At 46.0% G+C, this 18150-nt stretch overlaps 1 protein-coding gene across 1 annotated transcript in view; it reads left to right on the plus strand.

Annotated features, from left to right (window-relative positions):
* The window catches only part of LOC147015867 (uncharacterized), a gene marked incomplete at its 5' end in the record, with an annotated part of 50769 nt that extends 34390 nt beyond the window's left edge, over positions 1-16379 (plus strand). The window contains 2 exons of the mRNA XM_085849132.1: positions 15955-16174; positions 16263-16379. Of these exons, the coding sequence (XP_085705258.1) occupies positions 15955-16174; positions 16263-16379 (337 nt within the window). The remainder of the gene's footprint in view (positions 1-15954; positions 16175-16262) is intronic.
* Between the last annotated feature and the right edge of the window lie 1771 nt (positions 16380-18150).

Raw genomic sequence — 18150 nt, forward strand, 5'->3', positions numbered from 1 at the left:
TGACCTTATCTACGGGGAGTGAGGGAGGAAGGATTTGGAGGGGTGCATCAGAGACAAAGCACTCAGAAATGATGCAGAAAACTGCTGAATAGGTTTTAATGAATGAATGAGTAATGATGCACCAGCATATATAATGAATTATTGACTCGCTGTCACAGATAAATTATTTAACTAGACAGATATGGATGACATTTTGTGACTCATAAAAGTTTTGCCTCACATATTCTTCTCCTGCTGAATGGATATACTTACTGCAGTATTCCTCTTCAATTTGGAACAAATTCTGTCCCATTTTATACATTATAATAGAACTAAACCAACTTCCAAAAGTTTCAGGAATACTGCACCACAACTCAACAAGAGTTGGTCTGTTTTACTCATTAAGCTTGTGAATATGCCACCCCAGGTTAAAATCCCATACACTGTTAGTTCTTCTTCTTCTTCTTCTTCTTCTTCTTCTTCTTCTTCTTCTTCTTCTTCTTCTTCTTCTTCTTCTTCTTCTTCTTCTTCTTCTTCTTCTTCTTCTTCTTCTTCTTCTTCTTCTTCTTCTTCTTCTTCTTCTTCTTCTTCATGGCAGCTTGGCTGCCAGGTCGCTATCATTTTTGTTGGAGCACAGCTGTGTCACTGATGCAGTGCACCTATACCAGTACACTGGTACTCATTTCATCAACCTCAGAAATTTGACAAGCAGTCAACCCCACCTGGTATTAATTCAACAGCCGAGTGGGATTTGAATTCAGGATCCGAGGATCCAAAACCCACCACCCTAACCAGTAAGCCAACATCATGCTTACGATGTTAGTTTATCCATTGTCTATTAATAACCTTGTATTATAAATGTAAAAGTAGGATGAGGTCATTTAAAGTCCTTGTTCTGCATGTGATGTTATGGAGACCCATCAAACCTCACACCCCCACCTCTTTCAGGAACCTGAGAACAGCATGGGAAAGAAGACAAACTTGCCTTTCAAAGTCGAGATTTCATGACTCGGAACTCAATGTGTGCTTTCCTCGCCAGGAATTGATTACATAACTGTCAGGAAGTACCTTTAAATCTTGGGGCACATTTTCACTCCATCGAGTGAAGAAAGCGAGTACATTGCTCTGACTCGATCATCACCATAGGTGGGATCAAGCCAACATAAGGAGACCCAAGGAATTTGATGTTTCATTTGGTTCTTTCGGAAATATAACAGTACCCTGCGTCCCTACCTCACCAGATAGCAGCAAACATTCCCAATATAAAAGGTGAACTCAGACCATTGGGAAAAATGTTTCCTGTTTGCAAGGTCAATTGAGTGAAATAAAATGTTCCCAAAAGGGTTTTTAACACAATAAGCTTTCCATTGGAAATGCACTGCAGCTAAGTCCAATAAATTTTGATTTTGATGAACCATACTCTACAGGGCAATGGTGACTGCTAAAGCAGTTTCTCAGCAAGGGTGACACACTGGGTGGTTTGCTATTGCCTTCCCAGTGTTGTTTGTTCATTCTCTATCTTTAAATCCTTTGCATCAAGAAGCTAATACGACCATTTATAAAATCATTGGCATTCCTTAGCTGGGGTTCGGACCACCAACCGCCCAGACATGGAGCAAATGCTCCCACCATTACACCACCGAGTCTGGTAGCCCAATGGGACAAAGTTGATGATAAAGCCCTTGGTCTAATCAAGTACTTTTCTGGCATTACAAACAGTGTGAAATAAGACATTGTATCACGTGCACACACACACACACACACACACACACACACACACACACACACACACACACACACACACACACACACACACACACACACACACACACACACCTTCTTTTGTAAAGTTGTGCTCAACTTGTGATGATGACATTCATGATCAGATTTCTCTACATATCCCTATCTTTCACTGCTTTCCGAATCTCTGGTGGAGACAGCTTGGTTGCATCCTTTACCCCATCCATCCAGCATACACAAAGTCAGCCTCTTCCTCTTCCTCCTTCACTGATTCCCTGCATGGTTATAACTTTTCCAGACTCGTTTTCCATGCACATGATGTGCACAAGGTGTAACAGTTTGTTTGTTCCTCTTGCGCAGTCAATGGGATTTTTAACATTCGCTTCCAAAACCACATTTCAAAACTGCCAATGCTCTTCCTTTTTCACCGTCCATGACACACCCAGGCCCGGATTTAGGAGCAAGCGACTCAGACGACCCCCTGGGGTGCCTGGCTGGGGGTTTTGGGGGGGGGGTACCGGCTGCCGTGCTTGGCCACAAAACTATAATAAGGAAATTTGGCACAGGAGGAGGTCATTCGGCCCATCATGCCTGCACGCTCCACGAACACCAGATTAAATAAATCCGTCAAAACTAATGACTTAATTTGGTAGGAGTGAAAATGAGGGGAGGAATGAGGATGAGAAAAGTTTGGCAAGCTAAGGGATATCACAATGGTGTAGAAAATGAAATAAACTTTTTAATTGGGGGATTGGGTGGGCAAAGACTGTTTTTGGGTGAACAATGCACATCACCAACCACACACTTTCACTTGATGAGACCTTCTCACAGTCATCACAACCACCACAGATGTACACAATCGCCCATCCATACTCAAACGATCAACAAGTTTTTTCCAATATCCCTGTACCCCTCCATCTCCAATGCCTCCAAGTCAGTGCCCGATTCAGCCTCGGCTAGACCTCAGGCACATTTTGAAATTTTAGAGAATGGCCTGAAATATTTAAATTAGATTTCGGGCTCATGGAAATGGACCCCAGACAAAAGATGAACTGATTTAAGAACAAAATATTTAATACAAAAAAAGACAAATATTTAATCTGAAAAGAATTTTTGCCCCAAATTTTTGGCTGGCCCTAAGGCACACGCCTTGTCTGCCTAATGGTTAATCCAGCACTGCTCGAAGTACCAGGACCTGTCTAATTCCATTCCATTGGAACCATACTCTGTCAGAGTGTTGGTGCTGCAAAAGCAGTCTCCTAAGCTATTGGACACAATCCTGGACAGGTGAGCACTCCAACACAGGATACTCAAATGGCTTAATCATCCCAGCATGCTGAAACTCATTTTGCCAACCTCACAAGAATGACAGGCTGAGACAACCCCACCTGGTATTAATTCAACAGCTGAGCAGGATTTGAACTTAGGACCTAGGGATCCCAAGCCCACCATCCATCCATCCATCGGCACCATACTCTGTGCAGAGCGTTGGTGCTGCCAAAGCAGTTTCCTTGACTATTGGACACAATCCTGAACAGGTCGCCACTCCGACACAGGATACCAGCAAGCTGGTAATCATTTTGCCGACCTCAGAATGATGACAGGCCGAGTCAACCTCACTTGGTATTAATTCATTGGCCGAGCAGTATTAATTCAACTCCAAAACCATAAAACTTAGCAGCTTGAAACTTTAGGTGTATACTAAGAAAACTCCAAGGAAGTACATGACTGAAAATTGTGTGTTTGGGTTAATTAAAGCACTCCTTTTGAAAGTAATTAACAGCGTTATTTAGTTATATCCTTCATCAGGCAATCATCGGCACCTCGCTCTCTGGGGGTCTTAAGGTGTTTCCTGGGTAACCTCCCTGGGGTCTGAAGCCGCCATGTTTTTTGGCCTGCTCAACCATGCCTTCACTTGGAACAGGCCATAACAATTTCTCAATGATAACTTTTTTTTTCACTTTCCTCATTCATATTATCGAATACCTGTTCATCACAGATACAAATCGCTGTATACATCGCTTTTGTAAGTACGATAGTTTTCAAATTAGGAGCTTGGAGCAATTTCATACATTATACGATACAATTTTCCATGATCTACTCTCATGGACTGATTAAAGTATACCATCGAAATAATATTTCGGTTTTGAGGATCAGATATCATCTGGACTAAACAGGTGTCGAAATCTGGAGTGAAATCTGATAATTTAAAGAAATAACGAATTGAATAACTAAGCCGAAATATCGATTTACTTGAAGCAAGCAAGACTGTTCCCTCCTTATCCATACATGCACAAGACGATTGGAATTTCCAAAGCATTAAACATGTTTTTCCACTGTTTGGCAGAATTATATTGAGTGAACAACTTATTGAGGAACCTTCCAAAATTAACCAGCTTCATTGAACTGTATGATTTAATGCATTCACTGCAATTTAATAAACATTACAAAATTGCAGGGAATGCATTATATCATGAAGCAATATAATAAACAAGAATAAATTCCTGCATGGGGCTAATGTGAAAAAATTGATTCAACCCAGGACTCAAACACAAGGACATCATCATTTACATGGTGACAACCCACTGAGCTATTGAGTCCAGAGAAAGGCTCATAACTTTCTCACACTAACACTGTAAGCTTTATAATGGCTGATGTCTTGCATACCTGCGAGGCTGAGTGTGTGTGCGTGCGTGTGTGTGCGCGTGCACACATATATTCGGGATAAACCTCGTATAGAAATATAAATTCTGACTCAACCTCGGACTCAAACCCAATGACCTCATCACTTATGCAGTGACTGCCCACTGAGCTATTGAATCTTTGGATATCCTCAGAATTTTCGCATGCTAACACTGCAAGCTTTATAATGGACGATGTATTGCATGCTTGCCAGGCAGACCGTGTGTGTGTGTGTGTGTGTGTGTGTGTGTGTGTGTGTGTGTGTGTGTGTGTGTGTGTGTGTGTGTGTGTGTGTGTCCAGAATTCCATTTTCTCTCTGCAAACTCCCCTCCCCAAAGCCATCCATAAATAATATATTTATATATATATATATATATATATATATATATATATATATTTTTTTTATATTTATATTTATATTTATATATTTAGTTATTAATACATATATTATATTGGGACTTCCGGTTCCGGGTTTGGAGCGACTAGAGGTCTCCTTCGGGGCTCCCTGCTGACGTTCTCAAAGTTAAGTTTCCGGTCGTTATCTGTCCCGTTTTAACTGTTTAATTTCCTCACCTACATGTTACTGTGTGTTCCTAGTTTGGTTTTGTTTCAAACATCGTGCTATTTTGTGAGTATTTTTGTCGACGTTCTTACCGGGTGTTTGAGGCCTAGGCCTTGGCCTAGGCTTGAGGCCTACCAGTTCCACTCGGTGTTCGATCGGTTTTTTTTGTTTGTTTTGTTGTTTTTTCTCCCCATTACCTTCAATTTCTATCCTCCCCATTACCTTCAATTTTCATCCTCCCCACTTTCCTAACATTCCCCATTCTCCCAACGAATCTCTTTCTTATCTCAAAAAATAAAATTAAATTAAAAAATACCCAACAACAACAACAACAACAACAACAACAACAACAACAACAACAACACTCTGACCTTCTCCCGATTATGCTTCTTCTTCTTCTTCCTCTTATCTTCCTCCTCGTCTTCTTCCTCGATTTTTTTTTATACACTTCCATGACCTAATCTGTTGAAAACTCTCTCAAACATTAATATTAACAACAAAAACGATCTTGTAATGCTTCATCTTCCTCTCTCACACATGTGGTACTCTTTACTGTTTCATAATGCACTACTCTTCTGCTATTTTAACAGACTGCTCTCATTTCGACCTCTCCTTCATTCCTTGCCTAAAAAATCCAACTATGACAGCGCTTCTTCTCTCCATTCTCTGAATTCGCATTCATTGCATCCATCAAGAATTGTGTTAAATCGCATCAATGACCTCAAACTTTAAAAAAACCCCCAGTTTGCTATGAATGTTCGCTTTCCATCAACCATTCTTTTTTTGCAACTTCAGTGCCAACTCACCCCCCTCACCTCTCACTCTCACTCTCACTCTCAAAGCAACCATCCCACTCTTCTCCCTCCAAGCCTCCCTCTCACCTCTGTCAAAAATTCCCCCCTCACGTTTCTCCCACCTTTCATCCCGCTCACTCATCCTTCTCAAAGTTGCCCCCCCTCTCATCCACCAAACTACCTCCCTCCACTGCCCTCTCACCTCCATCTCTTCACTCCACCTCCTCAAATCCTCAACTGACTTCTTCCGGTTCCGGTTTTGAGCGGCAAGAGGTCTCCTTCGGGGCTCCCTGCTGACATTCTCAAAGTTAAGTTCCGGTTGTTATTTGTCCCGTTTTAACTGTTTAATTTTCTCACCTACATGTTAATGTGTGTTCCTAGTTCGGTTTTGTTTCAAAAATCGTGCTATTTTGTGAGTATTTATGTCGACGTTCTTACCTGGTGTTTGAGGCCTAGTCCTAGGCTTGAGGCCTACCGGTTCCACTTGGTGTTCGATCGTTTTTTTTTGTTTGTTTGTTTGTTTTTTCTCCCCATTACCTTCAATTTCTATCCTCCCCATTACCTTCAATTTTCATCCTCCCCACTTTCCAAACATCCCCCATTCTCCCAACTAATCTCTTTCTTATCTCAAAAAAAAAAAAAAAAAAAAAAAAAAAAAAAAAAATATACCCAACAACAACAACAACAACAACAACACGCTCACCTTCTCCCGATTCTGCTACTTCTTCTTCCTCTTAACTTCCTCCTCGTCTTCCTCGATTTCTTTTTTTTTTTTTTTTTTACATTTCCATGACCTAATCTGTTGAACTCTCTCATACATTAATATTAACAACAAAAACGATCTTATGATGCTTCATCTTCCTCTCTCACACATGTGGTACTCTTTACTGTTTCACAATGCACTACTCTTCTGCTATTTCAACAGACTGCTTTCATTTCGACCTCTCCTTCTTTCCTTGCCTAAAAAATCCAACTATTACAGCGCTTCTTCTCTCCATGCTCTGAATTCGCCTTCATTGCATCCATCAACAATTGTGTTAAATCGCATCTCTGACCTAAAACTTTTAAAAACCACAGTTTGCCATGGATGCTCGCTTTCCATCAACCATTCTTTTTTTCCAACTTCAGTGCCAACTCACCCGCCTCACCCCTCACTCTCACTCTCAAAGCAACCATCCCACTCTTCTCCCTCCAAGCCTCCCTCTCACCTCTTTCAAAAATTCCCCCCTCCCCTTTCTCCCCCCTTTCATCCCCCTCACTCTTCCGTCTCTAAGTTCGCCCCCCTCTCATCCACCAACCTCCCTCCCTCCACTGCCCTCTCACCTCCATCTCTTCACTCCACCTCCTCAAATACTCAACTGCCATCTTCCTTGTCTCTTGTCCCCCCTCTCTCCCAGCACCACAGAGCCTTTTCTCCTCCTCATTCGGCCCCCTCCCCTCGCTATTCTGCAATACCCCACACTCCCTCAACAACCCTCCCTACCTCCCCCCTCGTCCCTCGTCCTACCCTCCCCGCCCCCTCCACCTCCTGCACCCAAAGCCTCCTCCCCTACCTCTTCATTAAAAGTGTGGACCTCAAATATCCGGGGCCTTCGCTCAAACCTTTCAGATCTTTCCATGCAGGTTGCCACTGACAAACCAGACATTATCTGCCTAACAGAAACTTTCCTCTCCCAAGACGTGTCTGACTCCCAAGTATCTCTCCCTGGTTACTCCGTCCTCCGGTATGACAGACCTGAGCCTCGTCCTGGTGGAGGTGTTGCTCTCTTCATCAAAGACTCTATTCCTCACTCTCCCTGCACTGCTCTCACTCCCCCACACCCCCAGGAATACCTCTGGCTTCGGCTTCCCCTCCACTCCCACCTCATGTTTATATGTGTACTGTACCGTCCACCGAACAGTGATGACTCCATCTACACCTCACTCTCCGAAAACATGGACCATCTTCTATCTTCTCATCTAAACTCTCTCTTCCTCTTATGTGGCGACTTCAATTGTCATCACGCCAGTTGGCTAGGTGTGGGTACCTCTCTCACCTGCCATGGGACATCAGCAAAAGCTTTCTGTGACTCATTGGGACTGACTCAATCGGTCAACTTCCCGACCCGGATCTCAACCAATGGTACTCCATCTCTTCTGGATCTGATTTTGACAAATTTCCCTGACAATATCTGCTGCTCTTCCTTCGCTCCAATTGGTTCTTCTGACCACGTCCTTGTTAAAGTGGACATCTCTCTGGCTGTTATCAGAGAACCACCTCACCGCCGTCGAGTCTGGCATTTCACTCAAGCCGACTGGCAGGGTCTCCGAGCAGCCATCAAACTTACAGACTGGTCTCCTATCACTACTTTCTCAAACATCAACTCATCCTGGGAATTCTTTCAAAGAAACTTGCTCTCCCTCATGCACAGATTTATCCCCTCTCGTGTTCAGTTGTCTTACCCTTCCTCCCGCCCTTGGTTTACTGAAGCTTGTGGCGAGGCAGTTGTCCTGAAACAACTTGCCTTTGCCTCATGGAAAGCAAACCCAACTGAGGGCAATCTCAGTTCTTTCCACAAAGCTCGGAACAAGTGTGTAGCTACCCTCAGGAGAGCCAGAAAACAACATCTTTCTCATCTCAAGTCTGAACTCTCAAACCTCTCTCCCTCCTCAAAATCCTGGTGGCGTTTAATCAAATCTGTTTCTGGTGTATGTTCCCCCTCCATCCCCTCCCTTACCTCAAATGGCCGCACTGCTGATTCCACACGTGATAAAGCTGAATGTCTAAACTCGGTGTTTGCAGCTAAATCTTGTGTCCCAAACCCATCACTATCTCTACCCACTTTACCCAGTCGCACCCAACTGTCCCTGGACTCTGTATCCTTTTCTCCTGACAAGGTGGAGAGCTTGCCTTCAAACCTCGAGTCAGATTCTGCAACCGGTCCAGACGGCATCAGCCCACGTGTCCTCAAAGCCTGCTCTTCTGCTCTTGCTCACCCTCTCTCTGTTCTATTCACCCTCTCATTTTCCCAAGGTCATCTGCCATCTGCTTGGAAATCTGCTAACATCACTGCCCTGCATAAAAAGGTGCAAAAACAGATCCCTGTAACTATAGACCAATCAGCCTTCTCCCAATCATCAGCAAGGTTATGGAATCCATCATCGCTTCAGACATGAAATCCTTCCTCTTCTCCAATGGCTTGATTTCCAATCATCAATTTGGTTTCAGACCAGGTCACTCTACCCTAGATATGCTGCTACTGCTCTCCCATCATTGGATGGAGGTCCTCAATGCCAGACAGGAAATCCGAGCCGTATCCCTGGACATATCACGTGCTTTTGACACAGTCTGGCACCCTGCCCTACTCACCAAACTCTCTTCCCATGGTATTCAAGGCCATCTCCACTCATGGCTCGCAGACTTCCTCTCCTGTCGCAGTCAACGTGTGGCCCTAAATGGAGTTCTTTCATCCCCTCTTCCTGTGCAGGCTGGAGTTCCTCAAGGTAGCGTTCTGGGCCCTGTTCTTTTTCTGGTTTTCATCAATGATCTCTCGGACTCTCTGGAAAATCCTCTATTTCTCTTTGCCGATGACTCCACCCTCTGCCGTACCATCTGTCATCCCTCAGACCGGCAAGCAGCAGCTTCTTCGCTCACTGCAGATCTGGATAAAATCACAAACTGGTCCAACACGTGGAACATGTCTTTCAATCCAGACAAATCTCACACTCTCACTATGTCTCTTCGAAAGGACCGTTTACAAAACCCCCCATCCACTTTCTCAACAATCCTCTGGAAGAAGTCTTTTCTTTCAAGCTTCTGGGTCTCACTATCTGCCATGACCTTTCCTGGGAAAGTCACATTTCCAACCTTGCCTCAAAAGCCAGTCGCCGACTGGGAATCCTCCGTCGTGCAAAGTCCTTCCTCGGCCCTCTTGAGCTCCTGACCACTTACAAAGCTTTTGTCCGTAGCCTGATGGAGTACTGCTCTCCCCTCTGGGCTGGTGCTCCTGCCTCCCACCTTTCTCGACTTCACGCTGTCGAAACCAGGGCTTTTAAGATCATTGGCATCTCCCGCAATGAAGCTGAGTCTTTGGGCCTCTCACTCAATCACCGCAGGTTGGTCGGTGGTCTTTCTGTCTTCTACCGACTCCTCTCCAGCCTTGCCCCCCTGCTCTCTCTGTGATTTGTCCCAACCACATTTCCACAGGGCGCTCAAGGTCCGCCAACAACCCCCTTCTGGTAAAACTACCAAAATCACGAATCACTGCTCATCTTCACTCTTTCATTCCTCTTTTTTCCCGCCTTTGGAATAAACTTCCTCACTCTATTCTTTCCCATTCTTCCCTCCAGGCTTTCAAAACAGCTGTTCACCACCACCTCTTATCTTCCCCCATCCAAATCCTCGATGTTTTCTACCCCCGATAATCCACCCAAGCCCACTTCCTTCAATTCTCCTGCTTTCCTTCCTGAAAGTCCCTTTAATGTCCATCTTCCCCTCGCCATGTTCCCCGTCCCATCCCCATCCCTCTCCCTTCCACAGTTCACCTGTGTCTGTTCCCCAATGTTTTGTCCCTTCCACTCCCGCCCCTCTTGTCTCATGCCTCCTTGCTGTGAGTTGTGTGTTCGCTCTCATACGAGCCTCGACCAAGGTATACAAAAAAAAAAAAAAAAAAAAAAAAAAATAAAAAAACTGCCTTCTTCCTTGTCTCTTGTCCCCCCTCTCCCCCAGCACCACAGAGCCTTTTCTCCTAATTCAGCCCCCTCCCCTAGCTATTCTGCAATACCCCACACTCTTTCAACAACCCTCCTTACCTCCCCCCCTCGTCCCTTGTCCTACCCTCCCCCTCCCCTCCACCCCCTGCACCTAAAGCCTCCTCCCCTACCTCTTCATTAAAAGTGTGGACCTCAAATATCTGGGGCCTTCGCTCAAACCTTTGAGATCTTTCCATACAGGTTGCCACTGACAAACCAGACATTATCTGCCTAACAGAAACTTTCCTCTCCCAAGACGTGTCTGACTCCCAAGTAGCTCTCCCCGGTTACTCCCTCTTACGGTATGACAGACCTGAGCCTCGTCCTGGTGGAGGTGTTGCTCTCTTCATCAAAGACTCTATTCCTCACTCTCCATGCACTGCCCTCACTCCCCCACACCCCCAGGAATACCTCTGGCTACGGCTTCCCCTCAACTCCCACCTCATGTTTATATGTGTACTGTACCGTCCACCGAACAGTGATGACTCCATCTACACCTCACTATCCGAAAACATGGACCATCTTCTATCTTCTCATCCAAATTCTCTCTTCCTCTTTTGTGGTGACTTCAATTGTCATCATGCCAGTTGGCAAGGTGTGGGTACCTCTCTCACCTGGCATGGCACCTCAGCAAAAGCTTTCTGCGACTCATTAGGACTGACTCAATCGGTCAACTTCCCGACCAGGATCTCAACCAATGGTACTCCATCTCTTCTGGATCTGATTTTGACAAATTTCCCTGACAATATCTGCTGCTCTTTCTCCACTCCAATCGGCTCTTCTGACCACGTCCTTGTCAAAGTGGACATCTCTCTGGCTGTCATCAGAGAACCACCTCACCGCTGTCGTGTCTGGCATTTCACTCAAGCCGACTGGCAGGGTCTCTGAGCAACCATCAAACTTACAGACTGGTCTCCTATCACTACTTTCTCAAACATCAACTCATCCTGGGAATTCATTTAAAGAAACTTGCTCTCCCTCATGCACAGATTTATCCCCTCTCGTGTTCAGTTGTCCTACCCTTCCTCCCGCCCTTGGTTTACTGAAGCTTGTGGCGAGGCAGTTGCCCTGAAACAACTTGCCTTTGCCTCATGGAAAGCAAACCCAACTGAAGGCAATCTCAGTTCCTTCCACAAAGCTCGGAACAAGTGTGTATCTACCCTCAGGAGAGCCAGAAAAACAACATCTTTCTCATCTCAATTCTGAACTCTCAAACCTCTCTCCCTCCTCAAAATCCTGGTGGCGTTTAATCAAATCTGTTTCTGGTGTATGTTCCCCCTCCATCCCCTCCCTTACCTCAAATGGCCACACTGCTGATACCGCAAGTGAAAAAGCTGAATGCCTAAACTCGGTGTTTGCAGCTAAATATTGTGTCCTAAACCCATCACTTTCTCTATCCACCTTACCCAGTCGCACCCAACTGTCCCTGGACTCTGTGTCCTTTTCTCCTAACAAGGTGGAGAGCTTGCTTTCTGACCTCGACTCAGATTCTGCAACCAGTCCAGACGGCATCAGCCCACGTGTCCTCAAAACCTGCTCTTCTGCTCTTGCTCACCCTCTCTCTGTTCTATTCACCCTCTCATTTGCCCAAGGTCATCTGCCATCTGCTTGGAAATCTGCTAACATCACTGCCCTGCATAAAAAGGTGCAAAAACAGATCCCTGTAACTACAGACCAATCAGCCTTCTCCCAATCATCAGCAAGGTGATGGAATCCATCATCGCTTCAGATATGAAATCCTTCCTCTTCTCCAATGTCTTGATTTCCGATCATCAATTTGGTTTCAGACCAGGTTACTCTCCCCTGGATATGCTGCTTCTGCTCTCCCATCAATGGATTGAGGTCCTCAATGCCAGACAGGAAATCCGAGCCGTATCCCTGGACATATCACGTACTTTTGACACAGTCTGGCACCCTGCACTACTCGCCAAACTCTCTTCCCATGGTATTCAAGGCCATCTCCACTCATGGCTCGCAGACTTCCTCTCCTGTCGCAGTCAACGTGTGGCCCTAAATGGAGTTCTTTCATCCCCTCTTCCTGTGCAGGCTGGAGTTCCTCAAGGTAACGTTCTGGGCCCTGTTATTTTTCTGGTTTTCATCAATGATCTCTCCGACTCTCTGGAAAATCCTCTATTTCGCTTCGCCGACGACTCCACCCTCTGCCGTACCATCTGTCATCCCTCAGACCGGCAAGCGGCAGCTTCTTCGCTCACTGCAGATCTGGATAAAATCACAAACTGGTCCAACATGTGGAACATGTCTTTCAATCCAGACAAATCTCACACTCTCACTATGTCTCTTCGAAAGCACCGTTTAGAAAACACCCCCATCCACTTTCTCAACAATCCTCTGGAAGAAGTCTTTTCTTTCAAGCTTCTGGGTCTCACTATCTTCCATGACCTTTCCTGGGAAAGTCACATTTCCAACCTCGCCTCAAAAGCCAGTCGTCGACTGGGAATCCTCCATCGTGCAAAGTCCTTCCTCGGCCCTCTTGAGCTCCTGACCACTTACAAAGCTTTTGTCCGTAGCCAGATGGAGTACTGCTCTCCCCTCTGGGCTGGTGCTCCTGCCTCCCATCTTTCTCGGCTTCACGCTGTCGAAACCAGGGCATTTAGGATCATCGGCATCTCCCGCAATGAAGCTGAGTCTTTGGGCCTCTCACTCAATCACCGCAGGTTGGTCGGTGGTCTTTCTGTCTTCTACCGACTCCTCTCCAGCTTTGCCCCCCCCCCCCCCACTGCTCTCTCAGCGATTTGTTTTCACCACATTTCCACAGGGTGCTCAAGGTCCGCCAACAACCCCCTTTTGGTAAAACTACCAAAATCACGAATCACTGCTCATCTTCACTCTTTCATTCCTCTTTTTTCCCGCCTTTGGAATAAACTTCCTCACTCTATTCTTTCCCATTCTTCCCTCCAGGCTTTCAAAACAGCTGTTCACCACCACCTCTTATCATCCTCCATCCAAATCCTCGATCTTTTCTACCCCCGATAATCCACCCAAGCCCACTTCCTTCAATTCCCCTGCTTTCCTTCCTGAAAGTCCGTCATGTCCATCTTCTCTTCACCATGTTCCCCGTCCCATCCCCATCCCTCTCCCTTCCACAGTTCACCTAAAGTATCTGTCCCCCACTGTTTTGTCCCTTCCACTCCTGCCCCTCTTGTCTCATGCCCCTTTGCTGTGAGTTGTGTGTTTGCTCTCATACGAGCCTCGACAAGGTATACAAAAAATATATATTTATTAATTTAATTTTTTCATATATATATATATATATGTTTGCCTCCAGACACATCTGAGCAGTGCTTATCTCTGGGTGGTGTTTATCTCCAGACGTGTCCGGGCAGTGTTTGTCTCCGGACAGTTTGGTGTTTGTCTCCGGGTGGTATTTATACTAGGACCAGCAGAAAATGGATTTCAGACATTATTTTGTTTCCATCTTCATTGTTATTCTTTACAGAATCATTTTTATGAGATAATATGAATGCTAATTAACACTTCACCACATGTCTGCCTTCCCTTCCTCTCACCTTTTACTGCATTCTCTTCCCCCACCCCTCCTCACTCCCCCACCCCTCCTCACTCCCCCACCCTCCTCTCTCTTTCCCCCACCCCTCCTTTGGCTCTTTTGCACAAAAATGTTGCCGACCTCTGGTCTGGAGAGACGGCTCTGATCTTATGTCTGACATTGAAGGCCTCTATCCAATGTTGGGAGAATTGGAGCAGAATCTCCATGGTGGAGTGACATTGTCTGAATCCGAATCGGTGATATGAGATGAGGCCATTGGAGAAAAGGATTTCCTCAACTGTGATGATGGATTCCATGACCATGCTGGTGATTGGAAGTTAGCTAATAGATCTGTCACAAAGGGGGTCTGTCTTTGTGCCTTTCATAATTCTTATGTAATGCGGTGATGTTGCCTGATTTGCAAGCAGATGGAAGATGACCTCGGGTCAATGCTATGATGAAAAAAGCAGAAAGAGGATGTGCAAGAGTAACAGAGCAGATTTTTTGGTACAGGAGAATTGCAAAAGACACGGTACAGGAGCGGTTAGGCGTAACCACCTCGGTTGGTTATAGAGAGCAAGGGGTTGGGTTCACAAGATTTAGAAGCAAACAGAATTTGGGCTCAGTTAAGCTTATCCTTAGTTGTTTCAATAGTACATGTTCTCCTTAAGCGTGCATAATAATTGTATGACAGGCAGTGATGAGTTTGATTTGGTGAAGTCCCAACCTGTTCATGTCTACACCCATATTCCCAACTTGGTGTATATTGTGGTTTTCCACATTGTAATCTTCAATATGTGTTTGCCTTTGATAGTAAATGGCATCCATGTGGACCCAAGACCACAAATGGTGGTAGTGCACTTGCCTCACCAGGTGTTCATGTGTGGTGGAAGCCTTCAAAACTACAGTATGCATGCCCATGTGAGGGGGAAGTGCAATGCACCAGAGATTGGTCATTCAGCGTGCGCCAGGCAGCAATAAGGGCCACCCTGCGAGAAACTATAAAATGGATCGCTAAGAGGGTTAACACCCTATCCGCATCCTGGATCCTTTCTGCTTCACTATAGACTCCCTGCTCCATGGACTCTGTCTCCGTGGCTCAATTTCATGTTCAGCTACACCAGCGCTCTGTTATTAAAACTCTCTCGGCATGGCTTCCTGCTGCTTGTGATGTGTTGTCATGCCGGGAAGCAGACGAGCCCTGATAGTCGCACGCCTCTCAGAGAATTTTGACGGGTGGTTCAGGTGCGAGCCAGAAAGCTCAAGCCGGAGGTTTATTTTGTGCCTTGTCCTATCCCCCTATCTGTCATGTCATCCAAGTGAGTGATGCCTTTAAGACCACTGTTATTGTTAAATAACTCGTTAAATAAGACCACTGTTGGTGGTTAAATAACACCACTGTTGGTGGTTAAATAAGACCACTGTTAGCCAATAAGGAAGCTATCTCGGCTCTCACCAGACTCCCCGTAATTGTAGGCCGTCGCACACGGACAATTCCGTGACGCGTTGGGTCGTTTTACCGACCGTGGACGCCAATAACTCAACCACGTGACTTAGGGTCCTCCGTCTAGTTAGTCTGGTAACCTAAAAATAACCACATGATATTTATTTTTATTAATTTGCATCAGTTGATATTACCCTGTGTGCAGTCATGTTTACTTCCCTTCTTTCCTGTCCCATTGTTCTTGTTAATCAACCCTGTTAATGAGATCCTGTTTCATGGCCATTGAGGTGAGAGGATGCGAGGGAGGCAGAACACGAAAGAGGACGATTGGCACATAAGCCCACATGCAGGGACATTTGGGAACAGTGCATTTAAGGCACCATTTAAAAGTGAGCCACCGTCAAAGCTCCACTCTGTTCCTGTCCACAGGTTTGCCACTGCCAAAGCTCAACTCTGCTGATTCCTGTCCGCAGATTTGCAACTGCTAAAGCTCCACTCTGCTTATTCCTGTCTGCAGAATTGCCACCGCCAAAGCTCTGCTCTGCTTATTCCTGTCTGCAGATTTTCCACCACCCAAGCTCCGCTCTACTTATTCCTGTCCGCAGATTTGCCACCGCCAAAGCTCAACTCTGCTTATTCCTGTCCGCAGATTTGCCACCACCCAAGCTCCGCTCTACTTATTCCTGTCCACAGATTTGCCACTGCCAAAGCTCAACTCTGCTTATTCCTGTCCGCAGGTTTGCCACCGCCAAAGCTCAACTCTGCTGATTCCTGTCCACAGGTTTGCAACTGCTAAAGCTCCACTCTGCTTATTCCTGTCCGCAGATTTGCCACCACCCAAGCTCCGCTCTGCTTATTCCTGTCCGCAGGTTTGCCACCGCCAAAAGCTCAACTCTGCTGATTCCTGTCCGCAGATTTGCAACTGCTAAAGCTCCGCTCTGATTATTCCTGTCCGCAGATTTGCCACCACCAAAGCTCAACTCTGCTTATTCCTTTCCGCAGGTTTGCCACCGCCAAAACTCCGCTCTGATTATTCCTGTCCACAGATTTGCCACCGCCAAAGCTCCGCTCTACTTATTTCTGTCCACAGACTTGCCACTTCCAAAACCCTGCTCTACTTATTCCTGTCCGCAGACTTGCCACCGCCAAAGCTGCGCTCTACTTATTCCTGTCCACAGACTTGCCACCGCCAAAGCTCCGCTCTACTTAATTCTGTCCACAGACTTGCCACTTCCAAAGCCCCGCTCTACTTATTCCTGTCTGCAGACTTGCCACTGCCAAAGCTCCGCTCTACTTATTTATGTCCGCATACTTGCCACTGCCAAAGCTCTGCTCTGCTTATTCCTGTCCGCAGACTTGCCACCGCCAAAGCTCCGCTCTACTTATTCCTGTCCGCAGATGTGCCACCGCCAAAGCTCTGCTCTATTTATTCCTTCCGCAGATTTGCCACCGCCATGTGGTTCTTAAACCACCAACATGCATGCAAATTACAGGTGTACGTGGTGACCGCTCATGCCCTACCGACCTGAAATTTAATGTATGGTTAGAGGCTACATGCTGTTACAATATACTCAACATACATATTTTGACAATCGATTACCAAGTTTACTTTGGCTCGCCAAAATATCTGCTCTTATTTATTATTTTTGTATACACTGTCGAGGCTCATATGAGAGCTAACCCACAGAACGTACAACAATGGGAGCAGGAGACAAGAGGGGTGGAAGATGGAAGGAAAAAACAGTGGGGAACAGAGATGAGGAGATCTGTGGAAGGGAGAGGGATGGGGGCAGGGTACACAGGGTAAACAAGAGGGACACCACAGAGATTTTTCAGGAAGGAAAGCAGGGAATTTGAAGGAGGTGGGTTTGGGTAGGTTAATGGGGGTAGAAAAGATCGTGGTTCTGGATGGCGGGGGAAACAAGATATGGTGGTGAACAGCTGTTTTGAAGACCTGGAGGGAAGAGTGGGATTAAAGAGAGAGAGAGTGGGAGTTTATTACAAAGATGGGGAATGAAAAAGAAGAATGAAAGAGTGAAGGTGAGCAGTGATTCTTGATTTTAGAAGTTTTACCAGAAGGAAGTTGCTGGCAGACCTTGAGCACCCTAAGGAAATATGGGGGGGGCATATCTCAGACAGAGCATGAGTGGGGGGCAAGGCCGGAGAGAGGACGGTAAAAGAAAGAAAGACAACCAACCTACGTACCTGTGGTGAGAGAGTGAGAGACCCAAAGACTCAACCTCATCAATGCAGACACCAATGATACTAAATCCCTTGGAATCCACAGCGTGAAGCTGAGAAAGGTGAGAGGCAGGAGCACCAGCCCAGAGGGGAGAGCAGTACTCCATCAGGCTGTGGATGAAAGCTTTGTAAGTGGTCAGGAGCTCAGGTGGGCCAAGGAATGGTTTTGCATGATGGAGGATGCCCAGTCAGTGACTTGCTTTGGAGGCCAGCTTGGAAATGTGACTTTCCCAGGAAAGATCATGGCTGATACTGAGACCCAGAAACTTGAATGAAAGGACTTCTTAAAGAGGATTGTGAAAACGTCGATTGGGGGCGGGGGGCTGGGGGTTCCAGACTGTCCTTTCGTAGAGACATCGTGAGAGGGTGAGATTTGTCAGGATGGAAAGACACGTTCTTCGTGTTGGACCATCTTGTGATTTTATTCAGATCTGCAGAGGATGAAGCGGCTGCTGCTTGCCGATCTGAGGGA

This window comes from Eptatretus burgeri, chromosome 12 (genome assembly GCF_056783735.1).
Source record: "Eptatretus burgeri isolate ZD-2024b chromosome 12, Ebu_testis_v1, whole genome shotgun sequence".
In the NCBI taxonomy this organism is placed as follows: domain Eukaryota; kingdom Metazoa; phylum Chordata; class Myxini; order Myxiniformes; family Myxinidae; genus Eptatretus; species Eptatretus burgeri.